Raw genomic sequence first — 23,351 nt, 5'->3', positions numbered from 1 at the left:
TTTCTTTTTCTTGTCTAATTCCTCTGGCTAGAACCACTAGCATAATGTTAAATTGCAATGGTGAAAATGGGCATCCTTGTCTCATTCTTAATCTAAGGGAAAAATTTTTTTAATCATTCATCATTGAGTATGATGTTAGCTGTGGGTTTTTCATAAATGCCTTTTCTCATGTTAAGTACATTCCATTCTATTCTTACTTTTCTGAGAGTTTTTATCAGGAAAGAGTGTTGCATTGTGTGAAATTAAGATGACCATGTGGTCCCCCTGCTCACTTTGTTTCTTTTAATGTGATTTATTATATTGATTTATTTTCTTACATTTAACCACTCTTGCATTCCTGGGATAAACCCCACTTTGCCATGGTTTATAAGCTTTTTAATATGACTTTGGATTTGGTCTATTGGTATCTTGTTGAGAATTCATGTATCTATATTCATTAGGAATACTGGTCTGTAATTTTCTTCTTACATTATTCATGTGGTTTTGGGATTACAGCAGTGTTGGCCTTAGGGAATGAATTAGGAAGTGTTCCTTACTCTTATATTTTGTGGAAGAGTTTAAGAGGCATTGGTATTAATTCTTCTTTAAAAGTTTGGTTCAGTTCACTAGTGAACTTATCTGGTCTTGAGCTTTTCTTTCACAGGAGGTTTCTTATTACCAATTCATTCTCTTTGCCTGTTATAAGTCTGTTGAGACTTTATATTTTATCTTGCATTTAGATAATTTGCATGCTTCTCGATCTATCCATTTCATCTAGATTACTTTGTTGGCACAGAGTTGTTTAGAGTGTTCTCTTATAATCCTTTTGCTTTTTGATGACAGGTAGCAACATCCACTTTCACTTCTGATGTTAGTTACTTGCTTCCTCCCTTCCTCCCTCTCTCTGTCAAGTCTAGCTAAAGGTTTGTCAATTTTGCTGATCTTTCAAAGAATCAACTTTGGTTTCATTCTCTTTATTATTATCCTCTTCTCGTTTTATTGAACTCTGCTCTAATCTTTATTTCCTTCCTTCTGCTAGCTTTGTTTCCTTTGCTCTTCTTTTTCTAGTTCTGTAAGATATAAAGTTACGTTACTGATTTGAGAATCTTACTTTTTAATAGAAGCATTTATAGCTACACATTTGCCTCTGAGCACTGCCTCTGCTGCATCCCATGTGGTATTTTCATTTGATTAGCATTTTCTAATTTTCCTTGTGATTTCTTCACTTGACCCAGGGGTTGGTTAAGAGTGCCTTGCTTAATTGGCACATATTTTAACATTCCAGTTTTCCTTATGATACTGATTTCTAGCTTCATTCTATGGTGAAATTGGAGTAGATACTTTGTGTGATTTCAGTCTTTTTACATTTACTGAGATTTATTTTCTGGCCTAATATCTGATCTATCCTAGACAATGTGTCAATCGCATTTGAGAAAAATATGTATTCTGCTGTTATTGGGAGGAGGGTTCTATATATGTGTTGTTAGACATCTGTATCCTTATTTATCTTCTGTCCATTTTTGGAAGTGGGGTGCTACAGTTTCTAACATTTACTCGAGAACTTTCTCTCTCTTCAATTCTATTGAAAAGTATTCTCAATGCAGTAAAGATTCCTATAATCTTTTAAAGGGGCCAAAGTAAGTTTCAAAATTTACATGTATATACCTTTAAGTCAAGACATTCCCACTTTTAGAATATCTTAAAAGAAATGATAATAATCCTAAATATAATGGTAATATCCTAAAATTATGATAATAATCATAGCTAACAATTACCGAGCCTTTACTTTGTGGCAGGCCATGGGCTAAGTATTTTGAACATGTTAACTAATTTATTGGGTAGTTTTATTATTACCACAAATTTTTAAAAGATACAAGAGATTATGAGTGCTTGATCAGTAGGTTAGTATATGTGATTGGATGTCTTCAATGCAGCAGTGATTAGTAAAGGAAAAAAAAAAGGAAACAAGCAGATAGAATGGTACTGAGAATTAGAAAACCTGGGTTTAAATTTTACTCTGTCATTTAAGACTGTAAATCCTAAACTCTTCTGAGTTTCACTTTTCTCAAATGCAAATAATCTCTAAGATTTCTTCTGGTTTGCACCTTCTGATTCTGGTTTTTAACAAAAGCATCTAAAATAGTGCTGGAAACAAAGCCATCCCTGACTGAAAGTTATTTGAGATGGTAATGCAATGACTTCAAATACACTAATTCTGTTCTAGAAGTCTAGATTTTTACGGAAGAAACATTTCTAATTTAGAAAGCTAAACAAGACCAGGGAATCACAATTAATCAAAACAAAACAAGAGAAACCAATCTCCAAAGCAAGAAAAAAAATCTAGTTCATACTTGTATTTAAAGCAGAGAAAACTTATTTGCAACCACTATTATTCAGTTTTCAGAGAAAAAGCAAGTTCTGGCCAATTCTACCACATCATTCATTCACTGATTTAACACACTTATTAAACAAGTATTAAAAATTTGGTCCTGTGCCAGGATAATAATATACCAGCCTATGCTTTCAATAAACTAAGTCATAGTTTAGATGGGAAGACATTTTGTGAGTAAGTAATTATAATAAGAGCTATTGTAAATTTATTAACAAAATTCTAAAGCACCACAGAATAAGGAATACTTAAACTTCCTCAGATGACATTCAACTTAATTCTTGTATTTGTTGGATGAATAAGATACTAGACTAGGCATGCAAGGAGTGTGTGGAGGTGGTGGCTGGCAGACAATGCTGAAGAAATGGGATATGCAAAGATCAGAGTCAGGAAAAGGCAGATATCATATTCAGATTATAATTTAGTGTTATAGAAATATGATATCCATTTGATCCTAATTCTCTCACTTTGACATACATAACATCATTATAGCTATTAGTAACTGAGCACATGCAATGTAGCAGCTTACATACATATATATATACTCCTTGTGTAAAACCAACGATATAGGGTTTTACAAATGAGAAAATTAAAGTCCAAAGAGACTAAATGTTTTGTCTAGCATTAAACAGCAAGTAACTGATGAGGCCAGGCTTTAAAACCAGATAGTCCAGCTCTGGAACCGGCACAAGGATTTCCCTTCCTAAGCACTTCTGTTGAGATGTTTCAGTTCGGTTGAGTTGCTCAATTGTGTCTGACTGTTTGTGACCCCATGGGCTGCAGCATGCCAGGCTTTCCTGTCCATCACCAACTCCCAGAGCCTACACAAACTCCATGTCCATCAAGTTGGTGATGCCATCCAACCATCTCATCCTCTGTCATCCCCTTCTCTTCCCACCTTCAACCTTTCCCAGCATCAGGGTCTTTCCCACAGAGTCAGTTCTTCACATCAGATGGCCAAAGTATTAGAGTTTCAGCTTCAACATCAGTCCTTCCAATGAATATTCAGGACTGATTTCCTTTAGGGTGGACTGGTTGGATTTCCTTGCTGTCCAAGGGACTCTCAAGAGTCTTCTCCAACACCACAGTGTTCAAAAGCATCAATTCTTCTGTGCTAGCTTTCTTTACAGGCCAACTCTCACATCCATTCATGACCACTGGAAAAACCATAGCTTTGACTAGATGGACCTTTGTTGGTAAAGTAATGTCTCTGCTTTTTAATATGCTATCTAGGTTGGTCATAGCTTGTCTTCCAAGGGGCAAGCATCTTTTAATTTCATGCCTGCAGTCACCATCTGCAGTGATTTTGGAGCACAAAAACAAAGTCTCTCACTGTTTTCATAGTTTCCCCATATATTTGCCAAGAAGCGATGGGACCGCACGCCATCTTAGTTTTCTGAATGTTGGGCGTTAAGCCAAGTTCTTCACTGTTCTCTTTCATTTTCATCAAGAGGCTCTTTAGTTCTTCTTTACTTTCATAAGTGTGAAATTTCACCACTTTCATATGGTGAAAATGCCGTAAGGGTGGTGTCATCTGCATATCTGAGGCTATTGATATTTCTCCTGGCAATCCTGATTCCAGCTTCTGCTTCATCCAGATCTGCACTTCACATGATGTACTCTGCATATATGTTAAATAAGCAGGTGACAATATACAGCTTTGATGTACCCCTTTCCCTATCTGGAACCATTCTGTTGTTCCATGTCCAGTTCTAACTGCTGCTTGTTGACCTGCATACAGATTTCTCAGGAGGCAGGTCAGGTGGTCTGGAATCACCATCTCTTTAAGAATTTTTCACAGTTTGTTGTGGTCTACACAGTCAAAGCCTTTGGTGTAGTCAATAAAGCAAAAATAGATGTTTTTTTCTGGAACTCTCATGCTTTTCTGATGATCCAGCGCATGTTAGCAATTTGATCTCTGGTTCCTCTGCCTTTTCTAAGTCCAGCTTGACCGTCTGGAAGTTCATGGTTCACATACGGTTAAAGCCTGGCTTGGAGAATTTTGAGCATTATTTTGCTAGTGTGTGAGATGAGTGCAATTATGCAGTAGTTTGAACATTCCTTGGCGTGGGCTTTCTTTGGGATTGGAATGAAAACTGACCTTTTCCAGTCCTGTGGCTACCACTGAATTTTCCAAATTTGCTGGCATATTGAGTGAAGCACTTTCACAGCATCACCTTTTAGGATTTGCAATAGCTCAACTGGAATTCCATCACCTTCACTATTTTTATTTGTAGTGATGCTTCCTAAGGCCCACGTGACTTCACATTCCAGGATGTCTGGCTCTAGGTAAATGATCACACCATCACGGTTGTCTGGGTTGTGAGATGCTTTTTTGTATCGTTCTTCTGTGTATTCTTGCCACCTCCTAATATCTTCTGCTTCTGTTAGGTCCATACTGTTTCTGTCCTTTACTGTACTCATCTTTGCATGAAATGTTCCCTTGATACCTCTAAATTTCTTGAAGAGATCTCTAGTCTTTCCCATTCTATTGTTTTCCTCTATTTCTTTGCATTGATTGCTAAGGAAGGCTTTCTTATCTCTGCTTGCTGTTCTTGGAACTCTACATTCAGTTGGGTATATCTTTCCTTTTCTCCTTTGCCTTTAGCTTCTCTTCTTTTCTCAGCTATTTGTAAGGCCTCATCAAACAACCATTTTGCCTTTTTACATTCCTTTTTCTTGGAGATGGTCTTGATCACTGCCTCCTGTATGTCACAAACCTCTGTCCATAGTTCTTCAGGCACTCTGTCTATCAGCTTTAATCCCTTGAATCTATTTGTCACTTCCACTGTACACTCTTAAGGTATTTGATTTAGGTCATGCCTGAATGGTCTAGTGGTTTTCCCTACTTTCTTCAACTTAAGTCTGTATCTGGCAATAAGGAGTTCATGATCTGAGCCTCAGTCAGCTCCCGGTCTTGTTTTTGCTGACTGTATAGAGCTTCTCTATCTTTGGCTGCAAAGAATATAATCAATCAGATTTTGGTATTGACCATTTGGTGATGTCCATGTGTAGATAAGACAGAGGGTCTAAGACATCTAACCATGCCTCCCATGAGATTACCAATGTATCTCATCCAGGTATGCAGACCTTCATAAATGTTTTAACTCCTTCCTAACAGATTTCTCCACTAAACACAGTCTTCCCTTTCCTTGCAGCATGATTATGAAGTCTACACCAGCTTCCTGCTGATGAGAATTAAGAATACTATGTTTGAAGGATAGCTAGTTTTTACTCCATACCAAAAGGAACACACGACTAGTAATCCTGTTAAGCATAAAGGGGAGAAATTTAATTCAACTTGATAAATATGAAATCAAAAGTTACCTTCAGTCCCTCTAGTTCATTCTCCAGTTGCTTAGAATAGTGCTCACTCTGTTCACGCAATTTCCTGTCTTTAGATGCCTCAGCAGTCACAGCTTCTGTACGAACTTCCAGCTTTTAAAGGAAAATGAAAAAAGCCGATTTCATGATTATAATTGTTTCTCTAATAAAATGTTTTCCCCACGAGAATTTACCTTGCAATAAGGAGATAACTCAAATGTTGAAATTCATATTAAATAACATTACCAAACTAAAAAAATAACACTTTTTTCAAAAATTAAATGAAATATATATTATTTCACTAGTCTGAAAAAGCAGCTTAATCACTACCCCATGGCCACTACAAAATTTGCCTGACTACTAACCTCTTTTTTGGCTCTTTCTGTTCTGCGCAGTTCTTGCCTTAAGCTTTCAACTTTTTGCATCACCAGGTCCACCTCTTCTTCCTTATCTCGGACATGGCGAGCAAGTTTCTGTTTTTGGGTGTGCAATTCTGTTAGCCGCTCATTGATCTCCATGAATTCCTGCATGGCCAGTTTCCTCTGACAGTGTGCGTCTTTCAGCTCTTTGGATTGGTTTTTTAATCGCTCACTAGCCTGGACTAGTTCCTACAGTTTTGTAAAAAGAATATAAGTTACCAATTCTGCAACCTAGGGACCAAATTTGGCCATCAAATTAGCTATCATGAAGCCAAGAAGAGCCAAAATTATTCACCTTGGAATAAAATTAAAAGAAAAAAATTACTTTTGAACAGATACTAGTAGCACGGTGCTCTGTTCGTATTCTCAATTTCTTATGCTAGCATTCTAACTGCAAAGATTTAACCTGATTTACCTTAGTTTCAATAAATAAATAAAATGGTACAGAAATAAAAGATACAATGGTCAAAATAAAGATTTTGTGAAATGTAATGGCTATCTGTAAGGTTTAAAAAATTATATCAAATGATTACAAATGATAAAAACAAGGGTTATATTTGATGTGGGGACTAACTCTTGGGCCAGCAGCAAACAGAAAAGCTAAACTCTCTAATTAAACTGAGAAACTTAGAAGGGGCTAAAATAGACTTGGATCAGTAGAATCACCTGCCTCTCAACAAAAAGAAATGCAAATCTTCTTTGAGGCAAAGAGTCTCAATGAAATCTAGGGTATTTTTTTTTAAGAGCATACAAATATGAGCTCACAACCATAGATTACCCAAACACCCAAAGGGCAAACAACTATAAGCAAACATTACAAACAATAAAAATAAACCCCAAAGTATTTGGATATTAGAATTATCAGATACTAATATACTGCTATATATAAAATGAAGAAATGAAAGGAAATTATAAAAACAGGAGAATGACAAAAGACTAAAATGATCAGGCAAAAAGACTATTGAAGTTTTTTATAAAACAATTTTACAGAGCATTTAGAAGTGAAAAAAATAAGAGAGGTTATAATCACAAATCTAGAAGAAATTGAAAAAGGTAAAAGGATGCAATGAAACATTTTATGCCAATAAACTTTTCAACTTGTGAAATGAACAAATTCCTACAAAACTATATTTATCAAAACTGTTTCAAGAAGAAATAGAATGCCTGAATAGTTCTATAACAAAGTAACCAAACCAGTAGCTAACAAAATTTCCTCATCCCCCACTGCGTGAAAGAAATCTCCAGGCTCAGATGGTTTTACAGATGATTCCAGTGTTTCAAGGAACAAAATGTTTCTCTTATACAGATTTTTCTAGAGAACAGAAAAAGAGGCAGTGCTACTCAGTGAATTCTATGAGACCAGTATAATCTTTATATATAAATTTTTAAAAAATATGATTTGTTTTCTTATTAAAGAAAACAAATTTAAAAATCCTAAAAAAATGACATTAGCAAATAAGTTCAGTGATATATAAAGTGGATAAACATGAACTCTGGAACTCAACTCCCTGTGCTGAAATTCCAGTTTCCCCACTTTCTATCTCTATGATCTTGAACAAATGTACTTAGCTTCTTTGTGTGGGATCTCACCATTTACATAAATACTATAACTACTGCTGCTGCTGCTACTAATACTACTACTACTACTACCTAAATCATAGGGTTCTGTAAAAGATTAAATGATCTAATGTATATATAAAGCACTTAAAACAGTACTATTAAAACAGATACAACATAACTGCTACCTGTATTATCATATTAATATTTAGCAGACAATATATGGGTAATATAGTTTTAACCCAGAAAAGCAAAAATGTTTTAACATTAGAAAAAGTCTATAAACATAAGTCAGAAAACCAACTGATTAAAGAACAATTATATAATTCCATCAGTGGGTATTAACAAATTCCTAGAAATCTGTTGCAGTACTGTGCAAAAAAAAGCACATTTAATAAATTCAATACCCATTTTGATGAAAATGATTAGCAAAATAAGAAGATAACTTTCACCAAAAACTTAGAGAAAACATTATTATTAATGATAAAATAGTAAAGGTATTTTTGTGAAATCAGGAATAAGACAGGGATGGCTGCTATCATCACCTCTATTGAATGTCATATTTGAGGTCCTAGCTTATACAGTAAGACAAGGAAAGGAAAAACAGTAAACTAACAAAATTGTCATTATTTTATAAAACTTTAAAGAATCTCAAATACATTACTACAGTAAGAGTTTAGGAATGTTGCTAGGACAGAATCAGTAAGAAAGTAAAATTTTAAATGTACAGTTTACTGGGGACTTCAACGGTGGCTCAGATGGTGAAGACTCTGCCTGTAATGCAGGAGACCCAGGTTGATCCCTGCGTCAGGAAGATTCCTGGAGAAGGGCATGGCAACCCAATCCAGCATTCTTGCCTGGAAAATCCCATGGACAGAGGAGCCTGATGGAGTGCCGTCCATGGGGTCACAAAGAGCTGGATGTGACAGAGCAACTAACAACTTTCTTTTCACAATTTAATACATGAAAACTTAGGATAATAAATTTAAGGAGAGGCAAACAAGACCTGCGTAGCATTTTATGGAGAAACATTTTAAAATACTTTAAAGATACACAGATATACAGCGTTTGAGGATAAAATAATTTTATGTTTTTGTACAGTTAGGCCTTTCTAAGCAAATTTTACTGAAACTTAGGACATGAGCAAGTCTTTATGACTAATTTAGACAGTGAGAAAACGGCAAAGAGATTTAACTCCTGGGCTTAGGTGTTTTCATTTCAAGGAGGGGCTGAGAGAGAGATAAGAGCTAGAACCAAGGAGACACCCTCTTTTTAGAGCTGGAGAGTCGGACTTAACTTTTCACTGGAGTGACTCATTTATACTTCAAAGGGTCCTAGATTCTTCTCTTTAGGTTTCCAAGGAAACCCTCAGAAAGGTGGGTAGAGATAGAGGGCAAGCAGGAAGCATCTGCCCCTCTCCTCTGTATAAACACCCTCATTCAGTTTTTTGGGACTCCTCCTTGAGTTTTCTTTCTGAATGAAAATGATAATAATCTTGCCTTACTCTTGAAATCCTGTGAGCATTTAGAGTGATATTAATAAATAATGGATAAGAACTTAAAGACTCAATATTATAATGATGTCAATTCTCCTGAAATTGCTCTACATAGATTTAATGCAATTTGAAACAAAATCCCATCATAGTCTTCAAGGACTAGAGAGCTGAATAAATGGAAATTTAATATACGAGAGAGGGGATACTGCCCATCACTGGGGGAAGGAGGGCTTATTTAACAAATGAACAGCTGGCTAGCTATATGGGAAAAAGTGAAATTGGATCCTTAACTCATATGATACACAAAAACAAATTGCTGATGCATTAAAAACTTAAATATGAAGACCAAACTTATAAAAGGTCCAGATAAAAATTTAGGAGCATTGTTTTTTTACCTCAGACTTCTTACATAAGCCAGCAAATGCAATAATCATAAAAATAAAGATTGATGAATTTGGCTACTTTAAGACTAAAAACTTTTTGCTATTCAAAGGATCCTATAAAGAAAATGAAAAGACAAGCCACTAGCTGGGAGACATCTGTAACATATATAATCGACAAAAGATTAGCATGCCAGAGAATTTCAAGAATTCTTACAGACCAATAAGGAAAAGACAAACAACCCAACAGAAAAATGTATGAAGGATATTAAAAAGTATTTCAGAAAATAAGAAATAAAAATGATAAAAGGATATGTGTGGAGTTACTCGACCTCGTTAGTAATTAAAAAATGCAAATTAAGGCCATACTAAAATATCATTTTAGACCTAAAATGTCAATTTAGATTAGGTTTTTCAAAAATAACATTTCTAATAATATGAAGCAATGCTGAATATAAAAATTCTTATGCACTACTGGTGGGAGTATAAATTGGTACAACCAGTGGAAATGATTTGACATTGTCATAAAAAATAGAATACTCGCATTGCCTATGACCCAATTATTCTATTTGTGTTTGTGTGTGTGCCTGTGTGTGTATTTGGATATATGTTCAAGAATGTTCACAGCAGCATCATTTATAGTAGTTATCAATTAGAAGCAACCTAAATGTCTGCAAGCAAAAAATTAGATAAGTAAATTGTGGGTTTTGAAATAATGGTGTATATAGCAACTAAGTAAATGATCAACAGTTATATTGATGAATTATACTATTTTATAAGCTTAAAAACAAGCAACACTAATATACTGTTTTGAGATACACTAATATGTGATAAAAATTTTTTAACTAATAGAATGATTAACATAAAATTCAAAACATTGCCAGGGAAGTGGAGAGAAAAGGAAGGAAATGACTACCCAGGGCTATGCCATAAAATAGGTAATGGTCTATTTCTTAAGTTAGATGTTAGGTTCATCTATTATTTATATCAAAACTTATATATGTTATATAACATTATAACTTTATATATATGTATATTTACATATATAATGTTACATTTATTTTGTATATGCCTCAAATGAAAAAAATCTTAAAAAGAATATCTGCTGCCTGTAGGGTATCAGACAAATCATTTAAAATTCTTTATCAATACGTATTTCATTTTAGCACTACCCTCTTCTCAGAATATACTAAAGGATTTTTAATATCAAAACTTATTAAAAATTGACAAAGTAACCATAAATCTAGATATCAGATGCTCATCCTTATTATGTTAACTAAGTTTGGCTGAGTAATCCTACCTTTAAACACATAATAATAACCACTAATAAAATAATATTATTAAAACAAATAGGACCTCTGCTATAAATTACAATTATTAAATTGATCATAAAAATATGTGAATTTGTACCAGACACTGTTTGAAAGTGATTCAAGAAAAACATAAAAATATACTAATGTAATTCACGTTGACCTTCATAGCTTTTACTGTTAATCTTTTTGACTAGCTTCGTCAGCAAAAGGTTATTTGTTTTATTTTTAATTATCTCCATTTCTTTACGGGCAGCAAGACTTATGTCTTCCCCAGAAGTACTTCCTCTATATTATCAATGAATTATATACAACATCATTGAATACAATTTATACTATGTCATAAGCCACTCATTTCTTTTTTGTGTTGGCTAGTATTAGTTTCAACATTTTAAAATTTGTTAATGAAAGGCAAAATACACACAGTGTGTCATTTAAGTATATTTCTCTACTGTTCAAATATTATATACTCTATTGGATTGTGTTACAGTGTCCTAGCTATTAATAAATTTTGTAGATGTTTATAGTAATACTTATATGTTCACAAAGTTCTTACAAAAATAACTTTAGCTTATTCATCCATGCTTTGAAAGATAAACTGACACCTAAAAAAATGATTAAAGAATTAAAGAAATCTTCTGTCACAATCTTTTAGGAATGTTCATAAGCAAGTCACAGTGAAAATATGCCTATATTTTTCATTTTTCCATAGACACTAAATTGATTTTTACTATTCTCTCATTTCCTCATGATATTTCTTTTTCAGTAACATTTACTTTTAATCAAGTCCTTTGATTACTAACTTTCCAAAAGAACAATAGATTCTGCACTTTGAAGCCTCAGGTATATAAAGGTTTCTTCGCAATTGCCATTCATAAAATGTCAAACACCAAAATATTTCTTAAGTTTTTAAACCAACATTTTACAGATAAAATATAATTATTGTAATTCATTATGAATACTTTCAGTATACAAAGTAAACAAGATTAAGAATTCAGAAAAGACGTTAACAATCTGTTTATTTATTTTTACCTTATTTAATTCTTCCCTTTCTTGTTGTAATGTCTTGATTTGCTTTTCATAAGCCTTGATTTGTCTAAAAGCATCATCTAATTCTCGCCTCACAGAATTAGCTTCTTCAAGTTGCTGTTCCAAGTGACTTGATTCTGAAAATAGGAGACAATGTTTCATTTACTATTTGCATAAAGACAAACACTCAACACCAACCATTTACAATAAATCTTCAAAAACTATCACTGAGTTGCTTTAAATCAAGTAAATTAAGTATCTTGAAATTGGTATTTAGCTTACTGACACCACATGTCACTGACTCATGACAATTAAATGCTTATCAGTTCACTGTAAAGATGGTGAATAGGTAATGCCAGTGTGAAGAGTAAATTTCATGTGCAAAGATTTTGCACAAAATTTATGTGCAAAAATATCTTACATATTTATTAGAAAAAAGGCCATACTTTCAAAAAAATAGTAACTTCAGAACCAATTAAAAACTTAAAACTTACAAAAAAGAACACAATCAATCAAACAAAACAGGTACATTTTCCTCTACTATTAGTTAGCATTCTTCTGTTGATAATCCTCAAATTACTGCATGATGCTCCAAATTCTAATGCTCCAAATCACCCTGCTTGGTTTCACTAGTGGTGAAAGAATAAACTCTGATTTCTACAAGTAAATATTTGAAATAGGCTCAGGGAGTTGAGTAACTTGCCTAAAGTGACATTGCTAAATGAGGATCACAGGCAACTACAGCCCACCAATCTTACATCAACTCTCCAACTAAAAAGGTAATGCAATTATAAATATTTAACCATTATCAGTTCAAAAGAGTTATTTTAAAAACAAAATTATTAATGTTAACATATGCTTACATAAAATTTAATTAAGTTGATATAAAATATCCCTGGTATTAAAAGTAAATTAGCAAATCAAAGAATTAAAGCCAGTGAAAACAGAAATATTAGCACATTCATTGTTAATTTTGTGCTAGATATTTTCTATTCTTTACAACCTTGTTACTTTGAGTGTCAACTCCATACAAGTAGTGTTAGCATCCTCTGGGAGCCTATTAGAAATGCAGAATCTCGGGCCCCACATCAAACCTACTGAATCAGAATCTATATTTAACAAGATTCCCAGGTGGCTCATTTGCAAATTAAAGGTCAGAAACAAATGCACAAAGCATTGCACACTGTTGAGTTTGATGCTTTCAATAAATGAAGAAGTGTTTATAATACATTAATCAAAAAAAAAAAAATACATTAATCCTATTGAAGAGCATTTCATTTGCATAAAAGTCCTGAAGTCAAGAAGTCAGCTAAATGTATTCACAAATTACAAACTAACTGGTTCTAGATTCCTTAGATTTATTAAAAGCTTATCTATATTAGGTATTATGAAGTCTAAACACATTTATAGATAGCACAGTTTTTAGCAATTTTGAAAATATCTGCAAAGTTACATTTAATTATTTTCATTTTGTCTTAACAGAATATAATAAGAAATGTTTTCCTTGAAGAACAATAGAAAATATCAATGGATGTTTAAACTTAAAGATCAGATTTATATTCAGAAAATTACATTTTATCATTTTTTAAAATTTCAGCAGTTCATGTGGGAATTTTTTGTTTATACTAATTTCTTTCAAACATCTTTTTTTGTTATTTTAAGTTTTCAGCATTTTTAGAATTTTAACAACTTCTGAAGTAGGTATCAATTTAGTTATTTCCAATAACTTGGAGTCACAATTTAGTATGTGACAGCTGATTTCTGTCATTTTTGGCATCATTTTAATCAAATTTTATGGGTAAGCTATATCAATCTAGAGTAGAAGCATGGTACATTTAGTAATGCCTTCTGAGAATGCTCACTTCTTTCTTCTACCTTGAAAAGCTCTTCCCTAGCATGCTAAAATCTTTTGCAAATTACTGAGTACATTCATTTATCAAAACTGCTCTTCGTTAGAAACAAAAAAAAAAAATCAGTATTTCATAAAATGTCTGTATCATATAACCTTTACAGCAAAGTGTATTAAATGTGACCATTTCAATACTCTTTAAGGATATTTTTATTGTTTTATTTCAATACAGGTTGAATTTTACTTTTATCCCAGCCATTTCATGTTAGAAGCTTTACAATGAAGTTGTTAAGGAGATATACAAAATACATGTCAGATTTTCATGATTCCTATTTCAGACACTTCAGAAATGCCTAAAGAATTAAAAATACTCATTTAAATATCAGATAAATTATGAGAAGTACATAAGGAAATGTACTGAATAAAAAAGTTGGAGAAGACAAACCTACCCAATTATTTATAAAATCCTCTAATATGGAGAGAAGTATAGCACCTGTAATTTGGAATACACAGAATTTTATACTGCCCCAAAGCAGGGGAAAAATCAAGAAAAGTCCAGAATATACTGAACTTTGGCCAACTATTGTAAAACGGCTCAGGCAGAAGGACCTTCACTTGCACTACAACAAAGAGCTCATTCAATTAAAATTTTGAAAGAAATCCTTAAAGATTAATAAAAATATCTATTAAATATATGTCAGCTTGATTTAGTCAAAACATTTAGATGAAATTGTTTAAAATCAGTTTTAGTGAATAAAGAGAAAAGCAATACTAGGGGAGTGAGATTAGCTCATACCAACCAAAAGGCTCTTAACTCACAGCTGCAAGTAGAATCCTGAAACTCAAGGATTAAATGAGGGCAAAATACACAGCAACTTTCTTTGCACTGTGTAGTATATCTCAATATAAAATATGGTCTCTGTCTTAAAGGAGATAGGAAGACAAGAGTAACACTCTTTAAAAAGCAGGAAGTCAAATACAAATTGTGGGGCCAGTTATATGGATGACAGAGGAATTACGAGAAAGGCATGACTAAGGCGTTGCTGGCGGACTACGGTACAATGGGTTCGCAAAGGGTTGGACTCCACCGAGCGACTAAGCACACACAAAGTAGCGCTCACGGAGGAACACCGACAGTCTGCAGAGGGGCTCAAACTGGAGGCAGACGACGGCGGGCAGAAGAAAGCACCTCTTTCTGATACGTAAAAGCAGTGTCACAGCTTTTCCATTGTGGTCTTATTTCCTCAAATAACTGGAAACTCTTCTGATGTGAAGAGATTTTACTTCTAAACCACGATGAAGGAAAAGAGTCCCATATTATCTTCCCCTCCAGGCACTATTTTTCGCCTGAACTTACATAATGTAGGACAGTATGTACATGTATTTGTGTGTGTGTGTGTGTGAGAGAGAGAGAGAGAGAGAGAGACACACACAGAGAAAGAAGGAGAAAATGGATACAGGGAGCCAGAGGACGGGCAAAGGTGTTTTAGAGTTGGAGACCCGGACAGTAGCACATGAGCAGGGGCAGCAGCACATACCACCAACTTTGAGGCAATAAAAAGAACAGGGACATAAAGCACATTATAGGTCACAACAGATGTTTCATTTACAAAACATACCTTTATTTTTCATATAAAAATATTAAATGAAAATATGAATTTTTATTTGGCTGTATATGGTCAATATATGTTGTGTGTCTGTTATATGGTATCAGGAAATTCTGTCCTACTTAAGAGTTTGGAGTGCAATGAGGAAAGCAAATATTAAAAAAATTGCAAATAATTATAAGTGTATTCAATTTTTTAGGAGTTTTAAAATATTGGGTAACACTGCCATAGGGGAAAAAAGAGAAAAACATTAATATTGATTAAAGATCTTGCTCATGAGAAACGCTGGGCTGGAAGAAGCACAAGCTGGAATCAAGATTGCCAGGAGAAATATCAATAACCTCAGATGTGCAGATGAAACCACCCTTATGGCAGAAAGTAAAGAGGAACTAAAAAGCCTCTTGATGAAAGTGAAAGTGGAGAGTGAAAAGTTGGCTTAAAGCTCAACATTCAGAAAACGAAGATCATAGCATCTAGTCCCATCACTTCACGGGAAATAGATGGGGAAACGGTGGAAACAGTGTCAGACTTTATTTTGGGGGGCTCCAAAATCACTGCAGATGGTGATTGCAGCCATGAAATTAAAAGACACTTACTCCTTGGAAGGAAAGTTATGATCAACCTAGATAGCACATTCAAAAGCAGAGACATTACTTTTCCAACAAAGGTCTGTCTAGTCAAGGCTTTGGTTTTTCCAGTAGTCATGTATGGATGTGAGAGTTGGACTGTGAAGAAAGCTGAGCACCGAATTGATGCTTTTGAACTGTGGTGTTGGAGAAGACTCTTGAGAGTCCCTTGGACTGCAAGGAGATCCAACCAGTCCATCCTAAAGGAGATCAGTCCTGGGTGTTCTTTGGAAGGACTGATGCTAAAGCTGAAACTCCAGTACTTTGGCCACCTCATGGGAAGAGTTGACTCATTGGAAAAGACTCTGATGCTGGGAGGGATTGAGGGCGGGAGGAGAAGGGGATGACAGAGGATGAGATGGCTGGATGGCATCACCGACTGGATGCACATGAGTTTGGGTGAACTCCGGGAGTTGGTGATGGACAGGGAGGCCTGGCGTGCTGCAATTCATGGGGTCTCAGAGTTGGATGCAACTGAGCGATTGAACTGAACTGAACTGAACTGAACTGAAAGATCTTGCTTATGAGGTATGTAAAGGCACAAGAGATTGAAGGTGACCTGGACACTTATTTTCCTTTCAAGCCAGGACTAAAGCCTCAAAGACTATTCATCAGGCAGGTCCTTAGGGGTACACTTGTTTTATCTCTTGCTCTTTAGATCAACAAACTATTTAAGACAGCTTGGATACAATTATGAATGAGACAGATCTAACCTCAATTTTACCACTATGCCTCTAGTATCTAGTGTAATTCTTGGTACACAGAAGAAAGAAAGAATAAATGTTGCTGGCAAGAATGTGAGTGGTATAGCCACTGTATGGCAATTCCTAAAAGATCAAACACAGAATTACCATATAATTCAGGAATTCCGCTTATTATACACCTAAAAAAGACTTTGTGCAGATATTTGTACACTCATCTTCACAGCAGTATAATTCACAATAAACAAAAGGTGGAAGCAGCCTAAGGGTCCATCAGTAAATAGATGGATAAATGAAATGTGGTATATACATACTGTGGAATATCATATTAAGGGAGGCAATTATGACACATGCTGTAACATGGATAAATCTTGAATATAATACACTAAGTGAAATAAGTCAGTCACAAAAGGACAAATATTTGATGATTCCATTTATATGAGGTTCCCAAAGTAGTCAAATTCAAAGGAACAGAAGGTAGAATGGTGGATGCCAGGTATTAGTGGGTGGGAAGAATAGGAGTTACTGTTTAATGGATAAAGTGTTTCAGTTTGAGATAATGGAAGGTTTTGGAAATGGATGGTGTCGATGGTTGCATAGCAGTGTGAATGTGCTTAATGTTACTGAACTGTACATTTAAAAATGGTTAAGATGGCCATTTTTATGTTATGTATTTTCTTACCACCACCAAAAAAAAAAGTTCAGTCGCCCAGTTGTGTCCGACCCTTTGCGACTCCATGGACTGTAGCCCATGGGATTTTCCAGGCAAGAGTACTCGAGTGGGTTGCCATTTCCTTCTCCAAAAAGGTTTAAAAAAAATGAATGAATGATATTTCAGAGATGAAATAAAATTGAGAGTATCACTGAGACTGACATGATCAAGAAAAAAGTGCTTGGAAAGGAAGAATACTAAAAGGGATATAGCCTTTTTCACTGATTATATTCCAAAATAATGAGAATAGTCCTATAAGCACTGAACTTAAAGAGAAGGTAGGAGTAAAGGAAGGACATTATTCAACTAATAATTTAACGGCCATCAATTTCCCCAATTGGGTAATTCCAGGGACCATTTATTTGCATGTAAGGGATATAAGCATGTTGGAATTGCCTATAAAGATACAATGCAGGAACACACATTAGGAAGTGCTCAGAGATTTCCAAGAACGAGATTTCATTTAGTCATTTATTCACTCAGTCATCAACAAATATTGATTTAGGGATTTTTATGTGCCAAGCACTATTACAGGTACTTCAATATATCACAGAATACAATACTCAAAGTCACTGTTTTCAAGGAGCTTACAGTCTAGTAGTGAGGTGAGGGAAGTAACACAATATACAAATTTTTAAAAAATTGGTGGTGGTGAAGTTTCAGTGTGTCAGGACACTGAAACTACACAGTGCTAAGTTCTCTGGCTTTTCTTTTTGGTTCTTATTTCATAGACTCAGAGCTGAAGAAACCAGCAACCCAGAAATTCTAACAGAAACAGAGAATAAAGGCCCAAACAAAGGTTACTCTTTATAGCCAAAGAACCAAGTAAGGGGCAAAATAGCAAGACAGAAAAGTTTTAGAAAATAACCACTCTGCTTAAACACAACAGAAAACACTGTGGCCCCATGTCCACCTATGTTATATGTTAGCCAAAGACAAGTGAGGAGCTATATTCCCAATCCAATTTCCAATTGGGTATGTGTCCAAACACACCATGAGGGTAATTAGAGAAGGGAGAGCAGGATTTTTCAACCCCCTTAGCTGGTAACAAGCCTCTTTCCACACAAGTGTCAGTGAAAACTACAGGGGGAACCAGGACGTCCACCTCCCACCCAGCAGTAATGAGGATCTTCCCCTTCTCCCTACTGGGGTGCCATCAGAAAAGAACTTTCACCATTGCCAGCAGGAATAAGGCCACCCCTATCATAGTATTAGGCAGTGGGCTGGAACTTCCATTCCCTTCCAGGAATAACAAGGAGCCCTTCATCGGGTGTCAAAGAAAGCCAAGTGAGGAAACTGGATTTCTACCTCCAACCTGGCAATAAGGAGATGGCAACCTCCTCTCCATTGCTGGAGTGGTGTCCAGAAAAGCCAGCTAAAGTGGAAGGTTAAACAAGACCTGTTGTCATTAATCAAAATCACTCATCCTACCAAGAACTAGAAAAATCTCAACTTGAACAAGAAAAGAAAATCAATGGATGCTGACACCAAAATATTTAACAGAGATGTCAGAATAATCTGACAAGATATTAACACATCTATGATAAAAATGCTTCAATAAGCAATTATACACATATTTGAAACAAAGGAATAAATGTAAGACCACAGCAAAGACAAAAAAATCTCAGCAAAGAAATGGAAGGTTAAAGAACAAAATGGAAATTTTAGAAATTAATAAAATAAAAATCTTGATAGGTAGATTCTGCAGCACAGAGGAGGTGTCAAAGGGATCAGTGAACTTGAAGATAAAACAACAGAAATTGGCCAATCTGAATAACAGGAAAAAACAAAAGCAAAATGAAAACAAAAATGAACAGAACCTCTGGGAGTTGGATGATTAACCAAAGATCTTACACCTGTGTCATCAGTTTCAGAAGAAGAGAAAGTAGGAAGGTCTGTAAAAGTGCTTAAAGAACTAGTCTAAAAAATTCTGAAAATTGGCAAGACTGATAAACCTAAAGATTCAAGAAGATGAACAAACACAAAATAGAATAAACTCGAAGAAATTCATGCCAAAACATATCATTAAACACAAGAAAACTAAAGAAAAAGAAAAATTTTGCAAGCAGTCAAGAGGAAAACACCTTGTGTAAAGGGGAAAAAATACTCAGAATGACAGTGAATGTCTCCTCAGAAAACAGGAAACCTAAAGGAAGCAGTATGGTATTTTTCAGATGCCTAAACAAACAAACAAAGAAACAAAAAAACCCAGAAAACTTGCAATATAGACTATGTTCAGCAAAAACATTTTTTAGGAATAAAGGGAAAATCAGGACATTCTTTGATGAAGAAAAATGAAGAGAATTTGTTGGTAGCAGATCTTCCTTTAAAAAATAAAGGAAAGTCTCTAAATAGGAAGCAAACAACAAAACAAGGAATTCAACAATATCAGGAAGAAAGAAGAGCATCATGTAAAAATATGGGTAAGTACAATAGAATTTTTTTCTCACCTTAAGTTTTCTAAATTATACTTCGTGGTTTAAGAAAACATTATAACCTTGTCTGATGTGCTTCTAAAATAGCTGAAGAGGAAATAATTAAAACAATTATATAATAAACCAAGAGAATAAAAAGCTGTCATCAACATAAAATAGACTGTAATATGATATTTTATGCATGCTTTATGGAAATCACAAAGCAAAAATCTTCAGGAGATACATGAAAGAGAAAGAAAAGGAAATCAAAGCACCACTACGGAAAAATCGTCAATTCACTGAGCGCCAAAGAATTGATGCTTTTGAACTGTGGTGCTGGAGAAGACTCTTGAGAGTCCCTTGGACAGTAAGGAAATCAAACCAGTCCATTCTAAAGGAAAGGAATCCTGAATATTCATTGCAAGGACTGATGCTGAAGTTTAGCTGCAATACTTTGGCCATGTGATGTGAAGAACTGACTCACTGGAAAAGACCCTGATGCTGGGAAAGACTAATGGCAGGAGAAGGGGATGACAGAGCGTGAGATGGCTGGATGGCACCACTAACTCAATGGACATGAGCTTGAGCATACTCTGGGAGATGGTGAAGGACAGGGAAGCCTGGCGTGCTGTAGTCCATGGGGTCACAAAGAGTTGGACACAACTGAGCAACAACAATAACAAATGAACTCAATAAGAGAGGAAGCATGGAACAAAGGAACTATAAAACTGTCAGAAAACCATAAGATGACATTAGTAAATCCATACCTACTCAATAATTACTTTAGATATAAATGGATTACACTCTCCTCACTCTCCCTCTCCCCTCCTCCACTCCGCTCCTGCCCGCGTGCACTCTTTCTCTCTCCCACGTGCTGGCGCGCTCCTCCACCCTCTTCTCTTCACGTCTTTGGGTTGGCATGCCCTCACGCTTCCAGGATGAATTCTCCTGCTATTTTCTAAATAAAATAGAGCTGTAACACTGATTTGCCTAGGAGCTATAACATGGTTTGTCCAAGACCCGAGAGCTGTGACGTGCCGAGGGCTTTAACGTCTGTCGCTCCAAATCTTTGTGGGCGAGACAGAACCGAGGAACATACACTCGCCTGACAGTTAGGACCAAGTTTGGGGCTTCCCTTGTGGCTCAGATGGTAAAGTGTCTGCCTGCAATGCCGGAGGCCTGGGTCCCTGGGTCAGGAAGATCCCCTGGAGAAGCAAATAACAACCCACTCCTGTACTCTTGCCTGGAAAATTCCACGGACAGAGGAGCCCTGTAGGCTACAGTCCATGGGGTTGCAAAGAGTCGGACACGACTGAGCGACTTCACTTCACTTCACTCAATAATTACTTTATATATAAATGGATTATACTCTCCAATAAAGACTCACGTGACTGAATGGATAAAAAACCAACACCCAACTACCTGCTGCCTATGAGACACACACAGGCTCAAAATGAAGGAATGGAAAAAGGTATTCCGTGCAAATGGAAACCAAAAGAGAACAAGGGTAGCCACACTTTTGTCAGACAAAATGGAGGATAAGCCAAAAACAGTAACAAGAAAAGAAAAAGTTATAATAATAAAGTTATTATATAATAATAAACTCATCAACAGGATACAATAATTATAAATTTTCATGACCCCAGTATTGTAGTGCCTAAATATATTAGGCAAATACAATAGATCTGAAGGGAGAAATAGACAATAGAATAACGGTAGGGGACTTCAATACTCTACTTTCAACCATGGATACATTATCTAGACAGAAAATCAATGAGGAAACACGACATGGCTTATATTTCAGACCACTAGGACCTAACCAAAACATTCCGACCAACAGCAGCACATATACAGTCTTCTCAAATACATGGAACATTTCTTCAGGGTAGATCAAGTTAGGTTACAAAACAAGTCTTAACAAATTTAGAAAGACTGAAATACCAAGGACTTTTTCCAACCACAAAGGTATATGACACTAGAAATTAGTAAGGAGAAACACTGGGAAAATTCACAAAAATGTGGAAAGTAACATATTCCTGAGTAACCAGTGGGTCAAAAAGAAATTAAAAGAGGAACTTCAAAAAAATACAGAAACAAATCAAAATAGAAAAAATATATCAAAACTTATGGAATGCAGCAAAAGCAATTCTAAGAAGGAAGTTCACAGCATTAAACACAGCAAAACAAAACAAAACTCAAGACATCTAGCTTTACAGTTTAAGCCACTAGAGTAAGAATCCTGAATTAGTAATCAAAATCGTCCCAACAAAGAAAAATCTAGGACTTGATGACTTTACTGGTGAGTTCTACCCGACACTTTAATAAGAATCAATGTCAATTCTTCTTAAACTCTTTCAAAAAATAAAAGAGGGAGTAATCTCAAACTCATTTTACAAGGCCAACAATACAATTACGCTGACACCACAGCCAAAAGCAAAAATCAATAAATGAGACTACATCAAACTAGAAAGCTTCTGCACAGCAAAGGAAACCATAAAAAAATAAAAATAAAAAGCAACATACAGGATGGGAGAAAATGTTTGCAAATCAAATATCTGACAAGATGTCTGTGAAAATCAATAGAAGCCTCACTAAAATGGAGTTGGGAGGCCAGATGGGGGAAATTCAACACAGACCTCTCTACATCAATTACAGAAAGAACTGTCAATTATAGACCCCAAGAGAGGAAGCATCAATTACAGGCCCCAACAGGAAAGACAGTGTATCACATCTCCTACAAAAAAATCAACTACCCCAGGAACTCAGCCAATGAGAAACCATCATCACCCTAAACTCTCACTTTTCTCCAATGAACTTCCGTTCAAAACAATCTTTCTCAACTTTCTCATTTTTTTCTATGAAATAATGTTCCTCTACTTTGTTAGACTTGCCTATGGATTTTGCTGTGGCTTGCTTGCCCTATTGCAATTTTCTGGTATTCCCAAATAAAACCATTATTTTTTCTGGAAAAATAACTGACTTTTATTTTTAAGGTCAACAAGTTAATAGAGACAAATAATCCCATCCAAAAAGGGGCAGAGGAGCCAGAAACATTTTTCTAAAAAAAGACATACAGATAGCCAACATGAAAAGGTGTTCAAGGGAAATGTAAATCTAACCACAGTGAAAAATTATCTCACACCTGTCAGAACGGCTGTCTCTAAAAGATAAGAAATAAAAAGTGTTGGCAAAGATGTGGGAAAAAGGGAACCCTTTTGCAATACTGGTGGAAATGTAAATTGGGGCTCCTATTACAGTAAACAGTATGGAGAGTCTTCAAAAAATTAAAAATGGAACTACCATATGATCCAGCAATACTACTTCTGGGTATTTATCAGAGTGAAACAAAAACATTGACTTAAAAAGATGTGTGCACTCTCATATTCATTACAGCATTATTTAAAGTAGCCAAGACACAGAAGCAAACTAAGTGCCCACTGATGGATGAATTGATAGAGAGAGAGAGAGAGAGAGAGAGAGAGAGAGAGAGAGAGAGAGAGAGAGAGAGAGAGAGTGTGTGTGTGTGTGTGTGTGTGTGTGTGTGTGTGTGTGTGTGTGTG

General features: G+C 35.2%; 1 protein-coding gene across 14 annotated transcripts in view; it reads right to left on the bottom strand.

The window, feature by feature from the left end:
- CDC42BPA (CDC42 binding protein kinase alpha) overlaps positions 1-23,351 on the bottom strand; it is a 299,246-nt gene that overhangs the window by 95,985 nt on the left and 179,910 nt on the right. For 12 of the 14 annotated variants that reach the window (XM_040263625.1, XM_040263632.1, XM_040263627.1 and 9 more), the window contains exons 12-14: positions 11,886-12,019; positions 6,058-6,300; positions 5,696-5,806 (exon numbers count right to left, since the gene is read on the bottom strand). In XM_040263625.1, coding sequence (XP_040119559.1) covers positions 5,696-5,806; positions 6,058-6,300; positions 11,886-12,019 — 488 coding nt within the window. The remainder of the gene's footprint in view (positions 1-5,695; positions 5,807-6,057; positions 6,301-11,885; positions 12,020-23,351) is intronic. The other 2 variants (XM_040263634.1, XM_040263639.1) reach the window with 1 other exon arrangement.

Source organism: Oryx dammah, unplaced genomic scaffold (genome assembly GCF_014754425.2).
Source record: "Oryx dammah isolate SB20612 unplaced genomic scaffold, SCBI_Odam_1.1 HiC_scaffold_21, whole genome shotgun sequence".
NCBI lineage: Eukaryota > Metazoa > Chordata > Mammalia > Artiodactyla > Bovidae > Oryx > Oryx dammah.
This window is presented reverse-complemented; position numbering and strand designations above follow the sequence as displayed.